At 44.2% G+C, this 16193-nt stretch overlaps 1 protein-coding gene across 3 annotated transcripts in view; it reads left to right on the forward strand.

Moving 5' to 3' along the window:
- Positions 1-16193, forward strand: part of ATAD2B (ATPase family AAA domain containing 2B) — a 974520-nt gene that overhangs the window by 195186 nt on the left and 763141 nt on the right. For all 3 annotated transcript variants that reach the window (XM_078647713.1, XM_078647714.1, XM_078647715.1), the window contains exon 4: positions 2730-2883. In XM_078647713.1, coding sequence (XP_078503839.1) covers positions 2730-2883 — 154 coding nt within the window. The remainder of the gene's footprint in view (positions 1-2729; positions 2884-16193) is intronic.

Below are 16193 nucleotides of genomic sequence, written 5' to 3' on the forward strand. Positions count from 1 at the left end.
GGGTTGTGGTAAGTGGAGAGCCTTCCCAGCCGGTGGGGCCCTAGAAGTCATGTTCTCTCGAGGAAAATGTATCATTTGGCAGTGGAAGTTTGACTTTTTTTGTGTCATGTGTCTTGAGAAGTATCATCAAGACAGGTGTTATTTGGGTAGATAAGTCTGACCTATTCTTGACTGGATTTATCTGGGCATACATACTTTGATGTTCATTTTGTAATCACTTGATCAGATGCATGTTCTGCGACACGCATGGTCTGGAAATGCATGTTGTATTCCTATGTTTTGTGGCATACAGTATGCCACTGATATTACCTTGTAGTTCTCTTGCTAGTCTAATGGCTTGCCATATGGCTTTTTGGTTAGCATTGCAGACTGGAGTATGATGCAGCCTGTGATAGGGTACCGTTATTGTGCTCTCACTGATGGCTTGTTTAGGTGACTGTTAGACTTGGCACCATTGGCGTGCGTCTCCCTTCCACTTTTTGCTGTTGCCTCATCTGTTTTTGTTGGTCTGGATGCTTTGGCCTCTTTGCCACTGCTGTTAAGTTCCAAAGTGCACGTGCTTCCTATTGTAAAGTGATGTAATGGATTTGTGAATCCATGATTGGTTATTTGATTTACTTGTCAGACCCTAGTACAGTGCACCATGTGTGCCCAGGGCCTGTAAATCAAATGCTGGTGTTGAGCTTGCAGCACTGATTGTTCCACCCACAGAAGCTGCTTGTAAAATATGGCTCAGGCCTGCCATTGTAGAGCCTGTGTGCAGTCTGGGATTGCCATGTTGACTTGGCAAGTGCACACACTTGCCAGCCCCTAAACCTTCCATTTTCTACATGTTAGTCACCCCTAAGGTAGACCCAAGGTACCCCTGTGGGCAGGGTGCATTGTATGTGAAAGGTAGGACATCCACCGATGTGTGTAGCATGTCCTGATAGTTAAATTACTGATAATTTCTTTTTTCACTATTGCAAGGCTACCTGTTCCCATAGGCCAGAATGGGCAGTTTGAATATAATTTCTTATAATTCTAACTGACCCAGGGAACAAGGTAGAAAATGAGTTTAGTATGCCTGAACACAGAATGTTAAAATACATCTTTTAGTGAGGGTGATTTTTACATTCTTTGTTTGAAAATACCACTTTTAGAAAGTAGATATTTTCTTGCCTAACCATCCAGTATGCCTCTGCAAGGTTTGTGTATTTCATGTCTGGTTTGTGAGCGCCAGGGGGCTGGAGAGGATCTTTGCTCCAGCAGGCTGATGGGTCAGGGCTGGGCTGAATAGGACCTGCATTGAATTGAGTAGAGGAGGAGATTTCCTTTCACTTGCTTGAGCCTTCATGGAATAGAGAGTAGGGGGAGGAGTTTTCCTTTCAGCTACCTGGGACAGGTCCGCTTTCAATAATGCTGTCTCCACCTCCTGCCAGGAAGCGGCACCAAGGAGGACAGAACTGGTTTTGACTAGGTACAGACACTCTTTGCCTTCAGAGAACAAAGGATTTAGTAGTATAAATATTGGGGCCCAGACTCCAGAACTTTAGATCACTTCTGAAAATGCTTGCATGCTTACAGTCGTGAATGCTTGTGAAGTGTGCGCCTAAGAGTAGCTTGAAATATTAGCATTGATGCATCCATGTTTGAGCACAGTGACCCCAATGTACATCTATGCGTCTTGTTTCCTTAGACACAGTTGACCTGGGGAGGCAGGATTTTGCTTGGAAATGTGATATTCTTTTATATGTATTTTCTACGAAGTTTGATGTGTTATAAGAGTTCGTTTGCATCTGTGTGCGTGAGCCTGATCCATAAATTAAGCTGTGGCTCTGGCTAATATCTGAGGAGTCCTATGTTCGTGTAATGTCTCCATGCTACTTCCAGTGTGAAGAACTTTCACTCTGCATACTGGATCACTTTCAACCAGGCGTGGTCTTATTTAAAGGAAGATCTGGGGCTATATTACAGATGTAGTGAATGTTCCTGGTTTGTGCTGGACACACTTTTAAAAAGGTGTGCCCAGCACAATCAAAGGAAAATGCGCTGCATTAAGGAAAATGCGTTGCCACCAGAGTAGCGCATCCATGTGAAAAACAGAGCGGCTGTTTTAAAGCCGCTCCGTGTTTTCCCAGTGAAGGCGGCAACCAGCCTGCACTTTTAAAGGCGATATCTAGGGGTGTCCATGAGACCCACTTTCCCCCCGCCAGAGGGCTGCAATAAGGGGACGCACTGACAGTGCTAACCAACGGTACGCCTCCTGACCGCTTCTTTGCCCGTGTCGGCAGTACGGCACGGCAGCAGAGGCAAAGGGACTCCCTCTTTTGCAAGGGGAACATCCCCATGCAAATGAGGCAATGCCCTATGAAGATCTCACTGGCGCAATCGGTATAACGGAAGCGGTCGCTTAGGCGTCTGCGGCCCCTTCTAGAATACCAAAGTTCCCCGGGGACGTGCAAAGAGGGGCACTGGGTTATAATAAGGCCCATGATGTTTTAGGAATGTTCAGTAGGTTTCCTTTTCTCACCCAAATCTCCTGTCAAATGACCTCCTGAACTTCCCATCAGAGTTGATGGTTTGATGTAAAGCTTGCCACAATCTACGTTTTAGGTGTCGTAGTACTGGATATGGCAGTTATTGTTGAACCATTCAACAGTGGGGAACCACTTTATTTTCTTATGACGTTGTTTGTTAAAATGATACGACTTCTTTAGGTTGTGAGAACACAATGCTTTCTCTCCCAGCCCTTAGGAGCCATCGTCGTCGTGGAGACAGTGATACCAATGTGGACCATCCTTGCATCAACAGTGAAATGGAAGTTAAAAGAAGTTGCCGGACGAAGAAAAGTAGATTTGAAAGCTTAAATCAAAGTCTGTTGTTTGATCAACTGGTAAACAGGTGCGTATCAATTTCTGTGTATTTAAAAAGTGTGTACTTTATAGTTTCCTTACTATTTAAAAAAAAAAAATAGACCGTATAAAAAATGTTTTACAAAATATTCTTAATAGTTAGATGGCTTGGCCGAGTACCTGATCTGTAATTAAAACTTACTCAGGCACAATCGGATTTTAGTATTGCACCGTTGTGTTTTCCAGTATTTTGGTGATTTTAATAAAGCACAGTGGTGTTTTGTCTTGATTGTGGAGTTACTCTGGATAAAAGTAAACATTCCATTCTGCTTGCCCAATAAAGGCCATCATCTGTGCCTCTTTGTACTGGCAGATTTGGCAGGCGGTAGGATTTCAGCTTAACATGTTTCATTGGATGTAAATTTACACTTCTGGTTAAAAAAAAAGGCTTATAGAGGAAACTCTGTTGCTTCTATGCTCTTTTCTGAAAATACTGAGGGTTGTTTTGATGAAGAAATCCGCACTACTTTTTGACAGTAAGTATTTCTGTAGCAAGGACACAGCCAAAAGGCAGCAAAGCCCTGTACAGGTTCAAAGCTGAGCATAAAGTCAACGAGTTATAGGAGCGGTAACTGGTTTGTGGGCCGTTAATACATTGTGCTGTAGTGTTGTGGTAAATAAATAAATAATACCCTATTTTTGAATGCTTGAATGAATAACAGATAGCTCAATAAATAAGAGTCAAGATTCGAGGTAGTAGGAGTTTTTGCAGGTTTATTACAGCATAAGGACAGGATCAGGACAACCTGCATAGGATGAGCAGAATGACAGGGCCCAGCAGGACAACTGGGACCTAGTAGGGGAAAAGATGCCCAGCAGCTGCTGGGGCTAGGTCTGGGATGAGCGCGCTAACATTTAATAACAAAACATTGATATATATACATAGCGCAAACACATAGCATTACATTGCAGTAGGCGTAACAGTGGGTGGAGTAGAAGGCGTGACGTGTAACAGTCGCGAAAGATAACAGTAAAAGTGGGTGTAACTGGGAGTGTACATAGATATGTGATGCGAACGTAACAGAATATGTCATGAATGGGCGGAAACATAGGAGGGGGCTACCTAAGGAGCCGGGACCTCTAACCTAATGGTGCGCGAAAACTAGCAATGACGTGTTACTAGGAGAAGCTGGGGGCTACGAACTCTGTGCTAGGAGCAGAGACTAGAGTCTGGAGGGTCGGAGCGACATGTACCTAATCCTATCTGGTATCTAATGTTTAGGGAACATGTTGATATGAACTAGAAGTCATGAGGGGAAAAGCTAACTTGACTCTAAGACTGGACCATGCATTATTCTACATGTAGTGCGTGAAGAATATAAAATGACCATTAAATACAGTATTTCTCTAACATGGAGACGAGAAGACTAGACAATGACGGAAACTATTGATGCAGTTCAGTAGCTTAGGAATGCAGAAGAGGAGGACTGAACTGATAGCAGGAACTATAACATACTTTTGGCAGACTCAGAGGCAGAGCCGGGCTGCACCGGGCACTGCTAGGCAGGAAGTAAGTGAAAGGTCGAGGATACAGGTGGGGGCTGTATCGCTCCTCAGCGAGGCTTTCAGGAGACAGGAGCTGAATCTGTGGTCCGGGCCCTTTTGAGGCCTAGAAACGGGGACTTTATAATTGAATAACGTGCACACTGAGAAACGTGGCAACATTACTTACATAGGCCTGATATTCGTAGTATTCACGAGGACTGGAAATTAACATACCAGAGGTGGACACAACTATAATTGCGTCTTAATCAGAAATGGGGAATAACATATGCATATTGGTCATGCATACAAAACATATGATGGATGGGGCGTAGGGACACAGAACATGGCAAAATTTACTTTTCCACATTCCCTCCTTGTCACTACGTTTACATCAGGAAACATCAATATTCATGATACCGTCTATCATTTCATACAGTACCATTTGCTCGTCTCGAATTGTCTTGGAACGGGATTTAGAACGGGGCTTGGGACTAGGAATACAAGAGGTAGCACACATGCTGCAAATCGCAGGGCCACATTGTATACAGATGCAGCAGCTAAATATGATCGCTACTGCAATACTTAAAAAGGACAGGACTTTCCATCCCCATGCGGAAATTACATTCCAGAACCAACCGGACCATGTCCAGGTGCCTGGATCTTGGTGTAACAGATGGGCAATTTTATGGAGTCTGGTTATAGCTGAATAAACAGACGGCGCGTTATTTGGAATGAAAATGCAACAACTGGATCCGAGAATTCTACAGGCCCCGCCCCTATCGGCCAGTATGACGTCAAGGACGAGACGATTTTGCAAAACGACAAATCTCATAGCAGATTGTTCTTCGGTTAGGTTACCTAGAGCAGAGGCAGTCTCATTTACTACAGCTTCAAGGGTTCTTGTTAACCTACGAATCAGTTTACTATTCTGGACAGGTCCTATGAAGAAGAAGAAACCTTTATTGAAATCTGTATACTGTTCTAGAGTAGTTTCAGTTTGATCGACAATTGGGGACTCCCTTCTAGGTCTAGTGTGTACTAAGAAAGAATTCCTATGATAATCAGGTGGGGCTAGAAAAACAGGTGGCAGTAGGAAGGCAATGTAACAGGTTCCCTCCCAATCGAGGGGCAGACGGACATATGCAGTTTGACCACAAACAAAATAAGAATGACGTGAAGCTTTGAAAATAGATTTCCTACTGTCACTATACTGGATAACAGTAGTACATTCACTATGACCTATATGTACAGAACCATAACTACGGACACATAATTCGCCTTTAACTGGTAGTACTGAAATAGCAGGTGAGTCTGGAGTAGTATCAGACTGAACATTCAGGACCATGAAATTCGACGAATAATTTCCTAAATTATATACCTCATTTTCTAAATCTAAACCTGTTCTGTGGGGAAAACCTTGCTTGTCTGGAAAACATGTACTGTTAAGAAAAGACATATCTGTTGAGGATGACGTTAACGTGGACCATGCTCCACACGAACCATTGTGTGAGAATGGATAAGGAAAGAGTGGCAGAACTCCCTTCGATGTCTGGAAAGGGGGGAGTCGACCACACACCCAACAATTAGTGGCATTGCTGGTCTGGTGTGAATAATGTAACATACGGATGAATGTGTTATTACGCATGGCAAGGCGGTATGCATATTCGTGAGGAGGCAGATCACTAAACGTGTGCTCTACTGTAGCATTAGCAGACATATTTACATGAGGAACTGGTAAATACAGAAAAAATGCGTAGCTGGTGCAGGAAATCATTAGGCTGAGAAATAATATGAAACTCAGAAAAACGATGCATTGTAGTGAACTGCGACTGACTCTCTCACTATGGGGGTCTATTTTATACATGTCAGAAACAGTCTAACCGTTTCACCTAGGGGAGGACTTATACAATCAAACTGGCTGACTTATTAGACCTGAGCTTTAACTTATACTCCTGTTGCGGAGTTTTCTCTAACAAGGGAGGGGTTGTAACAAAGTCTGGTGCGGGACAGTCCTTTAAAACAATATTCTGGCAATCCTTCGAATCCTGGGAAATGTTCTTGGCAATGTCTTTGAAGATTTGTTTTGGTCCTTTGAAAAGTTTTACGTGAGAAAGGTGGACCCACCCCTTCCTGCCTTCTAACTTGACGGCAGTTCGGGTGGTCAAGAGGACTTGACGTGGCTCTTTCCAACGTGGTTCCAGCGGACTTGATCTGTCAAAGTTTCTGATCATCACCAACGACCCTGGAATGATCGCGTGCGGTGCCACCTCGGTATTGTCTGGAAATGCGGCGGCAACCTGTGAACGACATGAGTTGAGGGCAGACATCAAGGAAGCTAGGTAATCTGTCAGCATATTACATGAAACATCGGTAATACTTCGGGGTCTAGGAGTACCCCACATGTTAGGGGGGCGGCCGAAAACGACCTCATACGGGGACAGACCTGATCTGGAATGTGCGACCATACGCATGTAAAACAGAGCGACTGGCAAAGCTACTAACCAGTCTACACCTTTGTCTTTACAGACTTTTGCTATACGGATTTTCAGAGTCTGATTATGTCTTTCTACTAGTCCAGCTGCTTCTGGATGGCGTACACAATGAAATTTCCACTGGTACCCTAACAACAGGGAAACGTGTCTCATGAGTTCGGATGAAAATGGCTGACCGTTATCAGAATATACGACTCTAGGGAGTCCGTATCTAGGGAAAAATTCACGAACCAACTGCTTGGCAGTGGTCGCAGCTGTGTAATCTGGGACTGGATATGCTTCTGTCCACCTGGACAAAGCGCATACTACTACAAGGACATACTTGAAACCTCGACATCGCTCCATCTGAATATAATCCATCTGGAGGACCTCAAAAGGGTGGTCAGGGGGCTGGAAACCACCTTGTTCCACCGGGACACTTTTACCTGGATTAAACTGACAACATATCATACAGGTACGGACTTTCTGCTTGGCTGCAGCTCGTAAATGCTTGTTGAACCAAATGTTCTGGATACTGTCTAACATAGCTTTTTCTCCTAAATGTGCTGGACTATGTGCGGTATTGATAATGACTTGAACCATAGAATCGGGGAGAAACCATGTGGCTCTACCCTTCGTTAACCATCCTTGATCTGTCTGGACCCCTCCTTGTACAGACCATTTCTTGATTTCATCGGGAGTAGCATGTAACTGGATATCTATGACATCTTGTGTAGGGTCCTTAACTGTCATGCATGTAATCAGATCTGGAGTATGTGTCTGTGTCTGATTAACTGGAATGTCTGGTGTCTGTGCTGTAAGCTTGGCTGTACGGTCTGCTAGATCATTACCTTGGGAAATAATGTCTGTGACTTTCGTAAGTGCTTTGCACTTCATGATAGCAATAGATGTCGGTAAATGTATGGCATCTAACAGGGCTTGAATAAGGAGACCATGCTGAATCTTGGTTCCATGAGAAGTCATAAAACCTCTCTCCTGCCAGAGCACTCCGAAGTCGTGTACAACTCCGAATGCGTAACGTGAATCTGTGTAAACATTAACTTTCAGGTTCCTGGCATGTATACAGGCTTGTGTCAGAGCGACTAGCTCTGCTGCTTGAGCGGACAGGGTATCAATACGGTGTGTTTCAATAACCTCAGTGTCAGTAGTCACTGCATACGCGGCGACTAGTTCTCCTGTACTAGTTCTCATACATGAACCATCCACATAAAGTGTCAGGTCAGGATCTAGTAACGGAATGTCTGTCAGGTCTTGTCTTGGCTTTGTCGTAATGTTAACTACTTCCACACAATCATGTGTGTCTGGATTTGAACTAACTGATGGTAACAATGTAGCAGGATTCAGGACGTTGCAGCGTCTAATTTCTATGTGTGGCTGGAACAGTGTCAATTCATAACCTGTTAAACGTGCAATTGTCAAGTGCTGAGTTTGTGTTCGGTTTAAAAGAACTTCTACTGAATGTGGAACTTGTACTGTCAGGGAATGTCCTAAAACTATGGAATCACTTTGTCTGATAGCTAGTGCTGTGGCTGCAACTGACTTCAGGCACGCAGGTAACGCCTGGGCGACTGGATCTAATGTGCTCGAAAAATAAGCACAGGGCTTGTATTGACCTGCTTGATCTTGTGTGAGAACAGATAATGCTGTACCTTCGCGTTCTGTAACGAAAAGTGTAAAAGGCTTACTGTAGTTCGGTGTAGCTAGAACTGGAGCTTGACATAGGGCTTTCTTTAACTCGTTGAAACTAAGTGTATGGTCAGACGTCCAAGGGAGGACAGTCGATACGGCTGCCTCCTGTGTCGTTAACTGTATCAGTGGCTTGGCTAGGAATGCATACTGGGGAATCCATTGTCTACAATAAGAAGTAAGGCCGATAAAAGCACGTACCTCCTTCTGGGTTCTGGGCTGGGGAAGACTCGCTATTAACTGGATACGGTCGGGTGTCAACTGCCTACCCCTCTTGGACAGCAAGTGTCCTAAGTATACCACTTGCTGGACACAGAATTGAAGCTTCGAAGGTGACACTTTGTGCCCCATCTCGGCCAGAAAATACAGAACTGTAAGTGATGCTCGCTCGCAGTCACGTTCAGAACGGGCTGTGATCAGTAGATCATCGACATACTGGAGCAGGGCAGTGTCAGTTGGCATGTGAATGTTGTCTAGTTGTCTCTTGAGTGCTTGACTGTAAATACTAGGACTTTCTGTGAAACCTTGAGGAGCGCGTGTAAACATATAGCTCCTTCCATTTAAACAAAATCCGAAAAGAAACTGGCTGTCTGGATGAATTGGAACACTAAAAAATGCATTCTTGAGGTCAATAACAGTGAAAAACATGGCTTCGGAATCAATGGCTGTTAACAGGGAAGAAATGTCTGGGACAACTGGGTACTGAGGAATTATACATTTATTAAGCTCTCGTAAATCAATCACTAATCGATATACTGGGGGTGCATTCGGATCAGTGCGTTTCATGACTGGAATGATCGGGGAATTGCATACATTGGAGTCAGTTTCTACAACTACTCCTTGAGCCATGAGCTCGTCAATAATTTTGGATAAGGCTGCTACAGCCTCAGGTGGCAATCTGTACTGTCTGATTCGGGGTAACACTACACCTGGCTTGAGAGTCACACGATAGGGTGTGATTTGCATGTAACCTACATCAGTTGGACCTTGCGCCCATAAATGCTGCGGAACATTAGACAATCTTGAATCAAAATCTCGTAATACATAGTGACCCTTAAAGTCACGTAGGAACAGACGTATTCCCTCTGGGGAACAGCAAATAACTGCACCTAACTCTTTCAGTGTCTTAATACCTAACAGATTCTCTGGACATGACTTAGTAAGTAACAGATCAGTAGTACGGGACAATGGACCTACTTCTAGAGTAACTGGCTTTGAAATCTCATTAACGATGGGTTTTCCTGAAAATCCAAGGGAAACATTTCTTGAGCCTGAGAGCGGAGCCCCTGGAACTTCGGCATGACTAATTGTGGTCCTACTTGCCCCTGTATCGATCAGAAATTTTCTGTCTTTCCCTAATACTTGACTATGAACATAGGGACCTTCTTGGTCTACAGGTATCTCGATGAGAGGCAAGCCTACCTCCCTCTCTAGGCTGTTTCATGAATATGACTGGTATTCTGGATACTCGGACTGTGCATACTGGTACATCTGCGATGTAACGTGCTGTGTTGCAGCAATAGGCTGCGGTACTGTAACTGTCTGTTGTGCATTCTGTGACTGAGGAGTCTGTGAAACTTGTTCTTGTCTAGGCGGACGTGGTCTTTCTTTAGTCTTACCAGTAGCTATATTATGCTTCAGAACTGCACACTCGTTTATAAAATGACCTGGCTGTTTACAATAATTGCAGTTCCCTTTAACGGGAGCTGCAGGATGATTGGCTTGATTCGGACCCCTCTTCTGACTGTCTTGGGGAATAGATTGTGCAACTAGCACTTTCATTTTCGTGTCTTTCATACGTTTTCTTTCGTGTTCTTGCTCTTCTCTGATTCTATTCTGGTGATACTGGAGCATCTGGAGCATCTGGGACGGAGTATTTGCTTGCCAGGTGCTTTCGACTTTCAAAACTCGGTTTTTAATTTGTGGACTTGAATTCTCGACTAATTTGGTAACGAAAAGATGAGGGTATGACTCACTACTTGTCTTGAGACCACTGTTAATACTGAAACATTTCTCGAATCTAGAATAGAAATCACTAATATCTTCTTCTTGTTTCTGTTTACAGGCTGAGATTGCATCCCAGTCTTCTTTCCTAGTTGTCAATAATCTGGGTAAAACTTGAATCAATAATTCTGGTAATTCTTTACATTTATCTCCAAGACCGGTACCTGGTACTCGTGCCTTGTCTTCAGCTTCTAGAGCTGTCCAATCGATCTTTTTCTCTCCCACCTCCCATTCTTTTTCCTTTAACTTTTCATACACCCCTGCGGGTAGCAGAACCTTTAACATTTTAATGATATCTGGGTAAGTGTATTCTCCCATACGGAGCATGTCTTTTAATTCTCTATGGAACCCTGCTGGATCTTTGTCATGACAGGGAATTAATTTCTTCATCTCGAGGAGTTCCATCTTTGATATCGGAGTGTATACAAACACTCGTTGCATGTCGCCACCCGCCCCTTGGACTGGGTGGACTTCTCGTAACGGATTCTGTCTGTCTATGTAAAACGGTTTACTTTCTGGGGGTGGGACATGAACAAAATGCGGGTTCAGGAACGTTCTATACTTGTGGCGCTGTTCTAGAATGACACTAATTAAATCGGTACCTAGACCTCTCCATCTATACTGGAGTAACTCGTTCAGGATATCATGTAACGGGCCTGGATCAGAATGTTGACCCTCATACAGGGTAATGAGGTGCTGGATCATATACGTACCCACCAGTCGTTGCTCGGCTGGGGGCAGTTTCAGAAACATTTGTGCCACTATTTCGTCTGGAAAAGTGGTAGAATCAGTAATCCATCGGACTGCTGATCGGGCTAGTTCTTGTTCGTGCATAGTACTTAGTTCGCTATAACCGACTCGTGATTTCAGAATGTGATCGGTAGCTTGAAATACTTGTTCTAGAGAACAAGGCTCTCGTGCTGAATGATGAAAAATAGACTTAGGTTCTGGACGTAAATGGCGATCTGGAAATCTGGATTTTCCTACATACGCTATTCTGACGGGATTCTCGTCTTCCTCTTCAGGATCAGAGGCACTTTCTTTCTCGCTTACTTGTGCTGCTTTACGCTGTTCGTGTAACTTTATTATTTCTTTACGAATTTTCTTGTACATACTTTCCATAGCACTAATGGTCTTGTGCTTACCCTCGGCTATATTATCACTCCACCTTGTTAGGATTCTCATGTCGGCGGGATCTTTAGTCGGGTAATCTTGTTCTCTTATTAGACAATTGATCAGGAACTTTAATATCATGAGCTGAATCTCGGCTTTCCTTTGAGACATAATCTCGCCAATACTTTCTGGATCATCCCCTGTACGGATGAAACGATATATTCTGTCTAGATCTTCTTTCATATTCGGCAAGGTGACTAGATACTCGGTCACCCTTCTTACACGCAAGGAATATAAAACCATAGTATTTTCGCCCGGGACTGGATCATAACTACATTCGTTAAGGGCTTGCCTGATTTCTGCGACAGACTTATTACTCTTGGGAGTACGCTGTGATGCTTGAGCATGTAATTCAAGTGCTGATAAACGCTTGTGTGGCGGCGGGGTTTGAGGAGGACCTCCTCCTGCGGCCCCTAGACTAGAATCGTCGACTGACATTCTTCGTGCTTGCAGGGTCGGTAATTGTGACGTGGGCTGAACTTGTATGGCTGGCTGACCCGGGGGTACCGTAACAGGTACTCCGGTGTCTGGAGGAACGGGAAGTGCCTGATTTACAGGGACAGGTGGAGCGCGAACAGGATTGGCATATTCTGGAACTGTGTCGTCCAAATAGGACGAAATGAAAATATCAGCTGCGGTCGGTTTGTGACGTAGCTTGGTCGGAACTAATGGTGGCGGCAAATTACTGGATGCCTCTGGGGTCGCTTTTTGCAAGCCCTCGGCAAGAAGAGGATACATACCCTTAATAAGGGCATGCCTCTGTCTGTCTGACTGTTCGACTTTGACTTGTTCACCTATCTCGATTAATTCTCTTTCTTGGGCTCGTTCTTGGGATTCTCTACTTAACTCTGACTTTCTGACTTCCTTTTCCGTTCTTCTATGCGCTTCCTTACGCCATAACTCGATGGCATCTTTCTGTGACTGTCTGGCTTTCTTTTTCCATAATACTTCTTCTACTCGCATGATACATTCGGCATCCCATGTACCCGATACGGGCCATCTATACTTTTCTTCTAACTGTTTGGTATACTCTACCCATAAATCTAGATACAATATGGCGCTTATGCCATGTTTCTGATACATAAAGTGACCTGGACTGTCCCTAGGCGGAACAGGAACTGCTGCTTCCAGCAGACCCTTTCTAGTTTTTAACTGACGTAACTTGGAAAAGAGCGGCATTCTAAACTTGAATCGGAACACAATACAATATACGAAAAACAATAACAATTGGGAAAACAATTCAGGCATACCACGACATTGAAAATACATTAAACAACATCATAAATAACAGTTCGAACAGAATACTACCTGAAAAATACTGAAAATAGAAACAGAACAGAATTCTCGAGAACGGAACAGACTAGAGTTACTGGATGCACTGCTGTAACAGTACGGAACATACCGGTCCCATAAAGGAACACATCAAGACCCGCATCCACCTAGGTGAACACTTCGTTTGCGGGCTTGGGTACCACCAACCCACGGACCAGAGTCAATTTAGACTGACCCTGTCTAGACACTACCCCAGCAATGGTACTCACCGGGCAGCACGGAACGGAAGGCCTCGGACGGGACTGGACTACGACGACGAACTTCGGACTTCGGACTTCAGTTACGGGTGGACCTCCGGATACCTCGGACCTTGGACTCTCGGCTTGGGCTCTGGTCGGGACTCGCCGCGTTCCTCCACCGTCTCGTTCGGATGCTGGACCGCCTCCTCCGTCTCCTCCGTGGGCCTGAGGGATACTTGAAGCAGAAATATCTGCACTTGGCCAGAAGAGTTCCGTCACGACTGCAGGGGGTCAGGGGGTCGGCGTGGCTTCACCGACGCGTGGGGAAAGGGCAAGTCCCTGTTCGGGCGCCATTATGTGGTAAATAAATAAATAATACCCTATTTTTGAATGCTTGAATGAATAACAGATAGCTCAATAAATAAGAGTCAAGATTCGAGGTAGTAGGAGTTTTTGCAGGTTTATTACAGCATAAGGACAGGATCAGGACAACCTGCATAGGATGAGCAGAATGACAGGGCCCAGCAGGACAACTGGGACCTAGTAGGGGAAAAGATGCCCAGCAGCTGCTGGGGCTAGGTCTGGGATGAGCGCGCTAACATTTAATAACAAAACATTGATATATATACATAGCGCAAACACATAGCATTACATTGCAGTAGGCGTAACAGTGGGTGGAGTAGAAGGCGTGACGTGTAACAGTCGCGAAAGATAACAGTAAAAGTGGGTGTAACTGGGAGTGTACATAGATATGTGATGCGAACGTAACAGAATATGTCATGAATGGGCGGAAACATAGGAGGGGGCTACCTAAGGAGCCGGGACCTCTAACCTAATGGTGCGCGAAAACTAGCAATGACGTGTTACTAGGAGAAGCTGGGGGCTACGAACTCTGTGCTAGGAGCAGAGACTAGAGTCTGGAGGGTCGGAGCGACATGTACCTAATCCTATCTGGTATCTAATGTTTAGGGAACATGTTGATATGAACTAGAAGTCATGAGGGGAAAAGCTAACTTGACTCTAAGACTGGACCATGCATTATTCTACATGTAGTGCGTGAAGAATATAAAATGACCATTAAATACAGTATTTCTCTAACATGGAGACGAGAAGACTAGACAATGACGGAAACTATTGATGCAGTTCAGTAGCTTAGGAATGCAGAAGAGGAGGACTGAACTGATAGCAGGAACTATAACATACTTTTGGCAGACTCAGAGGCAGAGCCGGGCTGCACCGGGCACTGCTAGGCAGGAAGTAAGTGAAAGGTCGAGGATACAGGTGGGGGCTGTATCGCTCCTCAGCGAGGCTTTCAGGAGACAGGAGCTGAATCTGTGGTCCGGGCCCTTTTGAGGCCTAGAAACGGGGACTTTATAATTGAATAACGTGCACACTGAGAAACGTGGCAACATTACTTACATAGGCCTGATATTCGTAGTATTCACGAGGACTGGAAATTAACATACCAGAGGTGGACACAACTATAATTGCGTCTTAATCAGAAATGGGGAATAACATATGCATATTGGTCATGCATACAAAACATATGATGGATGGGGCGTAGGGACACAGAACATGGCAAAATTTACTTTTCCACAGTGTTCTTTAAAGAGGTGAGTTTTCAACTCTTTCCTTAAGTGGAGCAGCCCTTATGGATATGGGGATGTTGTTGCAGATCCTGGGTGCATAGATGAGGAAAAGCCTGCTGCCTTGTGTTTCTTCTATTTACACTTCTTAGTCCGCAGTCTGATGGTGTCTTGGTTTCATTGTTTGTAGACAACCACCAAAGATGATGAGCTTGTCAGCAAGATAACCAGGGGTACTGGACATGATGGCTTTTAAAATTTTGCAACTGACTGTAAAGATGATGCGAGCCGTCAAGAGTAGCCAGTGTAATCCCATAAGGATGGGGTGATATGTTTTCAGGCCCTGATGAGATGATATGCAGAAACATTCAGTACTGACATTTTTAAAGTTTAAGAATTTGCCATTAAGTAGAAACTGATCTTTAAAATCTTGACAGTAGTAGTATTATACAAGCAAGGGCATGTAACACTTAGGAGTACCCAGACCTAGTTATATCAGAGGGCTCTCAAGAACAGGTCTCCCATTACTTATGCTGTGAGGCAAAACCCTAGTAGTAAAATGGTTCCCCAGTGCTTAATATTTAATAATGATGGGATATTTAAAACTGCATGGTAAGGCAACAGATCATAGCTATACAGCAATAGCTAAAGTCTCCACAGCACTAGCTGATGGTTCCACTGTGCCCAGTGCCCTTATGCACAGTCCAGCTACCAAACTTCAAAATGTTTCTTCAGCTTCTGCTGACCAGGTATAGCTTTACACCTTGTATTTCGTGTCTTAATTTCCCTTTGTGTTCTTCCTGCTCACGTTGTCCCAGTTTTATGTTCGTAGTGCCTCAATGTCAATCACTGCAGGCCTGATTTTGCACACTGCAGATCTTTTACTGGACTCCTTAGAATAACTTATTTCCTGAGAATAACTTTAATTGGTGACTTTTCTTTTTTTAGGGGGATTCAGAGTTCAAGGAAACATTCCAGTATTTGGATTGATGAAGCAGTAAAGGTCTCAGCGTTTGCCAACCAATGGCCCTTTATTTTGTAGACCTCCTTCCCAGCCTAGAAATGTGTTGTTTTCAGACATTGCACAATCATTATTGGATCCATTGGGCCACAGGCTAGTTTTCACAGGTCATACAAAAGAACCTTCTATTGTGCTTTGTTTATCTAACACTAGAGCACTGATAAAGGTGATCGCTGGGCAAGGTGTCCTTTGTTTCTACCACACCTTCTATGTATGCACTTAGTCATTTGGAGCAAGTTCTTCTGTTACTTCATAAGGTAACCTACCAGTACCATATAGCATCAAGGTGCTTCCGATGCAAGCAGGTAGGCCCTTTGCCATTGTCATAGGCCAAAACTACT

This window comes from Lissotriton helveticus, chromosome 6 (assembly GCF_964261635.1).
Source record: "Lissotriton helveticus chromosome 6, aLisHel1.1, whole genome shotgun sequence".
Taxonomy (NCBI): Eukaryota; Metazoa; Chordata; class Amphibia; order Caudata; family Salamandridae; genus Lissotriton; species Lissotriton helveticus.